Source organism: Hetaerina americana, unplaced genomic scaffold (assembly GCF_022747635.1).
Source record: "Hetaerina americana unplaced genomic scaffold, ioHetAmer1.1.p SCAF_38, whole genome shotgun sequence".
NCBI lineage: Eukaryota > Metazoa > Arthropoda > Insecta > Odonata > Calopterygidae > Hetaerina > Hetaerina americana.
The window spans coordinates 2346367-2352563 of NW_027286963.1; the positions used below are offsets into that span (position 1 = coordinate 2346367).

The 6197-nt window shown below is 38.5% G+C and overlaps 1 protein-coding gene across 3 annotated transcripts in view; it reads right to left on the minus strand.

The window, feature by feature from the left end:
- The window catches only part of LOC139691578 (CD151 antigen-like), a 392922-nt gene that overhangs the window by 7876 nt on the left and 378849 nt on the right, over positions 1–6197 (minus strand). For all 3 annotated transcript variants that reach the window (XM_071589463.1, XM_071589462.1, XM_071589464.1), the window contains 2 exons: positions 5356–5565; positions 1082–1273 (listed from right to left, as the gene is read on the minus strand). In XM_071589463.1, coding sequence (XP_071445564.1) covers positions 1082–1273; positions 5356–5505 — 342 coding nt within the window. In that variant the 5' untranslated portion in view covers positions 5506–5565. The remainder of the gene's footprint in view (positions 1–1081; positions 1274–5355; positions 5566–6197) is intronic.

The following is a 6197-nucleotide window of genomic DNA, read 5'->3' on the forward strand; positions in this document are numbered from 1 at the left end:
ATCTTAGAAATATACATTGAATGTTCACCAGTCAGTCCTCATAATGTAATGAATACATATACTACTTTTCCATTACCATACATGGTGATATAATTATTATAGATGTGTTTGTTTTATCTTGTCAGTTAGCAAAGATGTTTCAAACAATGCTGAGTGCATTCAAAAGTCAATGTGATAAATATGACACAAGAATGCATATAAATAAAAAACTGGCTTCCAGTTTTCGAGAAAGACTAAGCTAAATACCAAAATTGAAGGACAAAAACTAGAGCAGGTGGAAGTGTTTTTGAACTAAATGGTGAAAACAGTCATGATATTATGAGAACAGTTGCAAATTAGGCAAATAAGCTTTCACGAGGAGGGAATTGATAACAAGGACACATATTAAGATGTAATGAAAAGACTCATGCAAACTTTGATGTGTAGAGTGGTTATTTACAGCAAGGAAACATAGTCAATGAAGCAGGATGATAGGCATAAATTGGAGGCTTTTGAAATGCGGTTGTGGAGAAGGTTAAGTGGACGGAAAGGAAAACAAATGAAGAAGTGCTAGGTGTGGTAGGAGAGGGAAGAGGTTGCTGGGAGAAATTATAAGGAGATAGAAAAAAAAGATTAAAAGAATATTGATTGAAAGAGGGATGTTGAAGACTGTGATAGAGGGGAGAATGTTAGGCAAACGAGGAAGGGGCAGAAATAGGATTGAATATGTTTGAGAGAATGACAGGAGGAAGGTGGTACTCAGAATGGAAGAGGGACTTAATCTAGTGTCAGATGCTGACTTGAATTTTGTTCAGAGGGGCAAGTAAATTTATCCTTCCACCATTGTATAACCTGTGCACACCCTAAATCTACCTCCACTGGTAGATTATCAATGATAATAATAGTCAGCAACAACATGGTCCGATTGTAATCAGATTTGTACATTTATAATACATGTCAACTTTTTTACAATCACAGAAAGGGAGAGAGTCACAATTGGTTAGGTACACAGGTGCATACAATTTTAAATTGCAGTTGATGAGCTCTACTTTAATGGCTTGGCATAATATCTTGCTTATGCTAGTAAGGGTAAGGAACTTACACCCAGTATACTGCATCGGTTCTCACGCAGTAGCCCGACAAGGAGGAGTAGCGATGCAATAATTGCCAATATCCCTGCAACAATCAGCACATATGCTGCAAGGGCGTACGTCGAGGTAGTGAGGAGCACCACATAGTGGTGCCGGGTGGCGACCGTCCAGGCACCAACACCTAGGACAGCCAAGCCGGAGAGCTGAAATGGAAAGTAGGTAAGAAAAAAGAACCAAAAGAAATACTTGAAGAATGCACACCGAATATAAATGCCCCATTTTATTACAATCCAAAGGACAAAGAAATTTGAAGTGCTCAAAAGAAAATTGAATTTTACATTTTCATCAAAGCAAAGTTCGTTAAAATAATCATATTGATTAAGAAAATCAGAAATCAAGATAAAAAAAGGATAGAATATAAAATAATCAATGAATGTGAAAGAAATAAAAAATATAAATGAATACTAATCCTCTTTGGTCGCTTGGACTGTATTAATGTTCATGCGTAGAGGGTTTAATCCCCCTTCAAAATGTCGATGTTTTATCATCTGAGTTCAGATAATAAGGCGACAGTGAATTTAAAAAAAATATTTTTAGAGCTAAAACACTTGTCTGATATGTTAGGGGGACTTTTTCAACGATGAGTGAGAGTAAGGTGGCGGTTACGGGGCTTTCAAAACCTGACGCGCATAGGCGAAAATGCACAATTTCCTCGTATCGGTGTGTCCCAGGATATGACCCTGTGGAACCTCTTAAATCGGCTACTTCTGCATCTAACTCCTTCCAACAATTTTCATTAAACATAAGGGTATATGTCTGGAAATCATTTAAAAAATCGTAATTCAAATATTTTTCAATACACAGCTTTTCTTGTGCACATTGTCAATCTTCATTTTTTTTACAAAAATTACGACTTTTGAACAAACGAAATCATAAATCCGCATTTTAAAAACGTGAAAACGCAAGTTGGCGAAGAGGGTCTTTTTAATATCGTGTGATCGTGAGGTGACGTACATTTTAAATCGCGAGGATGTTACTCAAATCCTTGAAAGTATTGCAAGAATTTTAATACACAGTCACGGCAAATTTTCTTGCAGATTTTTTTTAGCTTAAAAAAAACAGTTTTTTCACTTATTAATTGGCTGTTGGCAAAAACTCATAATATATTATTCCTTTACTTTGTCCGTCGTATCTATATATTACCTTGTCGATTCACCTCATTGGAAAATCTTGTTAATGAAAGGTAAAAACCAGTAAAACTACAAACATCAACGAAGCGCATATGTTTTTCCACTGGTATTGAAATTATAATCAATAGTTCATCTGTACAGATGCAGTATTCTGATAAATTACTGAAATCGGCGATGTTTTTTTTTCGAAACCAACGAAATTTATGATCACTGTACTCGGAAAATAAAGTATTTCCAAACGAGATTTTGTCACATTGCAATTCTAAAATTACACAATTCACCATGGATGTACTTTGAAATCACGCAATTTCAACTGTATTTAGAAAATAGCGTACTTTTCCCCATTCTCTGTTAGCACTTTAAAAATTACCCTAATTCATCGTGAATTAGCATATTTTCGGTGCTATTCAGAACATGCCATCAGCGCACTGCTTAATTATTCTTATAAGTAGCCGCTAAAAATATTGGTCGAAGTTAAAACAAATACGATATATATAGTGTGCGGCGCTTAAATCCGAACAAATTTCAATTTGAATTATCGTAGTTCCACTGGAGTCACGATTGGCGTTATTGAAAGCTATGGGCATCTAGTAAACATTCATGACCTCAAAACGGACGAGATTTTACGTAAAAGTGCGGTAAGTACAATCGAAGAGCCGCTAAAATCGAAAGAGTTCGCGCTGGGCGTTATATTTTATCGAAATAGTTCGATTCTCTTGGTACCCCACATAAACTGTTTATGATATTGTGGCTAAGTAAAATGCTTCGGAGAAGTCTGGGGAAGGTTTCGCTGATCCGGCGATGAAATCTCATACGAGGAAACGCGTGTTTGTCCGGATTTTAGTGCCGCACCCTGTTTATTATTGTGAAGGAACCATTAAAATCCATATGAGTCATATGATTTCCTCATGCTTATGTTAGAATAGAAGAGAGAAATGGCTGCTGGGAGGAATGTGAAGGAGGTAGGAATGCAGAAAATATTCGGATACAAAAGGGGCGTTGAAGACTTTTAAAAGGAAGAATGCTGGATGAGCGGGGTAGAGGGAAGAATGGGTATTTTGGAAGACATGAAGGGAAGTAGAAAGAATGTCGAATTGAAAAATAGTTAACAGATCTTAGAAGAATTGCAGTTCATCTCAACCGTTAAGACTTAAACGAATGAACAATAAAAATTGTAAGGTACTCAATAATGTTTTTATACGTAGTGTGAGACATGACCTTTCTTCGTGCTCTAATTGAAATTGAACATTAAAAGCAGAAATACATTTGCACAGGCATATCAATCCCTAATGTACACCTCTTGTCTAAAAACCTCTCACAAAATGATGAAGGGAGCGTTAGCCCGTCTAGCTGCCATCTCGCTGTCTTTTGTGAGCCATTTTTGTTCCCAATGGATATCTGCAGAATTTGTTGAGGTTAAAAGGCTATCATCTTTTCCATTCCGTCACTGTGTTTTCTTTTTTTTAAATACACATAATATCGAAGCTTTAAATATTAAAATTAACTAAAATTCAGAATTAATCGTTATTTGAAAGTGTTACCGTGATTCGTCCCTATTCCAAGATTCTTCAATTTTATTCTACACGGAGAAAGGTGAACGAGCCCTCAATAGATAGATAAAGGTTTTTATTTGGGCGAAATTGAGACCTAATGGTCCCTTCTTCCTTTTAACCCACCGTTGTATCCATATTATAGTAGGCATAAAATTTATAACTACATGCATATATACGCATAAATGCATATAGACACACATGCACATAGACCCATATTCATTATGCAAAGATTTGCACATTGAAAAGAAAAGGAATATATATATATATATATATATATATATATATATATATATATATATATATATATATATATAATTATCTTCGAAATGGAACGCTCTTCGGCGACGCACAAACATATAAAAACACAGATGTAGATTTTTAGACTATAGACACACAAAGAAAGGACACTCACATATGTTGTTTTGACGTTTCGACGGCTCGGCCGTCGTCTTCAGCGACGTTTAAAAATCTACATCTGTGTTTTTATAGTGGCATAGCTCACCTAGTAAAAACCCACGCAGGAAAACACACAAGAAGAGAAAGGGGATGCAAACAACCTGCGAAAACCCTATTAATTAGAGGAGTATAGTATTGACAATATAATATTGTACAGAAATATATTATATATATATATATATATATATATATATATATATATATGTCAATTTAGTCTTGACGAAAAGGAATAAGGTAATAGTTTTTTAGGATTTTATCAATGACCACGAATATACATTGACAACAACCCCGATTATTCTAATATTGAGAAACTCAACACTGAAAACAAGTTGGAAAGAGAGGAAAAAACTCTCAATTACCAGAAGAAGTTATCGAAAATTATTCTTATTAAGAATGTAGAAAAGAAACATATTTATGGGTTACCTGCAAAGGCGAGATGGTTTTATCAAAAACAACTTTGAGGGTAGACAGCTAGGGGTATAATAGGCCAAGGTCAAAAATACCCTATTTCACGAAGGGTCACGAAAATAATTGTTTTCCATTCCTATGAAATTATTTTAGCCTTACATTACACAGGTGAATTAGATCATCCATGATGAAATGAGAGAAACAGATGGACACCAAAACGGGTAGATTCAAGCCCTCGTTCAGTTCTCGCATGATACGAAATCATAGCCATAAACCACTCCTGGAAATCCTAATTCACAAAAGTAAAATTTGACAATTTTACGAGAACACTACCCCAATGTTGAATGGCATACTAGATGGAGAAACCTATGTATGTTAGTCAACGCATTTTTTTTGAGAGGGGAAAATATATTATTATGCATAAATGCATGTTTGTATTAAAAACTATGGGACCCTAACACCCACACCACACGCACACCCTTGAAGCGGCAGGTTGGGTGGGAGTATAGCGCAAATATATAGGTGAGGAAACGAAAATAAAGGGTTCTGACTCGGGCACATCCATGATAAGAAGTGGTTTGATTGGATGACAAGTATGTTCTGCTCGGCAATGCACACGCCCCCTCCCCGCCCCTCTTGCCAAACAATGGAGTCTTATAAATGCATGCATGTACTCACGAAGAGGACGATATTGAATAAGTGAAGGACGTTCTTCAGGAAGTTGACACTGCAGCATCCGTCGTCCTTGCCCATGTCAGTCGACTTGGCGCCGTAGGGGGCCATCGCCTTCCGCTTAGCTTCGTCTCCGCCTCCGGCCCCCGCCGACATCACCGAAGAGGGCGCCGCTGCCGCCTCCTCCTCTCCTCTGCCCCCTCACGCTCACCGCCCCTGGAAGAACGGAGAAAAGGCATTCTATCTCTGGAGGCCGTTCCCGCGGGACGAAAAGGGGGGAAGGGGAAGTGGAGAAAGAGAGAGGGAGAGAGAATGAGAGACATACGTGGCCACGCGCGCACACGAAAGCGCAATAAAAATAGACGATCGCGCCGCGGTAGCATTTTTAGGGCGATCGCCCGAAAATATATGCCCGCGAGCTGATGGAGAAACACGACTGAGGGAAGGGGAAAGAGGGGGGGGGGAAGGGTTGAAGGGAATGGTTGAGGAGGGGAGAAGGATGGTTGGGGGCCCCGAGGGTCTTAAGGGTGTCGGCCCCTCGAGGACGCGCGGAGATAATAGAAGTGGCTCAGAGGATGGAAAAGGCCTTAAAGGAGTTTCCATCACAACCTCGCCGACGAGTGGGGGGGGGGGTCTTTTTCGCTCTTTGGACGAATTTAGACGATAATGCGGTTGAGAGATGTTCTCCAGTCTCGTGTAGGCTAATACGGTACCCCCAATCCCTCCCATTCCCCAACATGAGTGCTGGTCGAGAGAGCAGAGCGAAAAATAAAGCCTCCCTTGCGGTGTTTACGAATCATCAAATGAAACGGGAACCATTAAAAAAGAAATAAAGAAGAGGTTTCCGG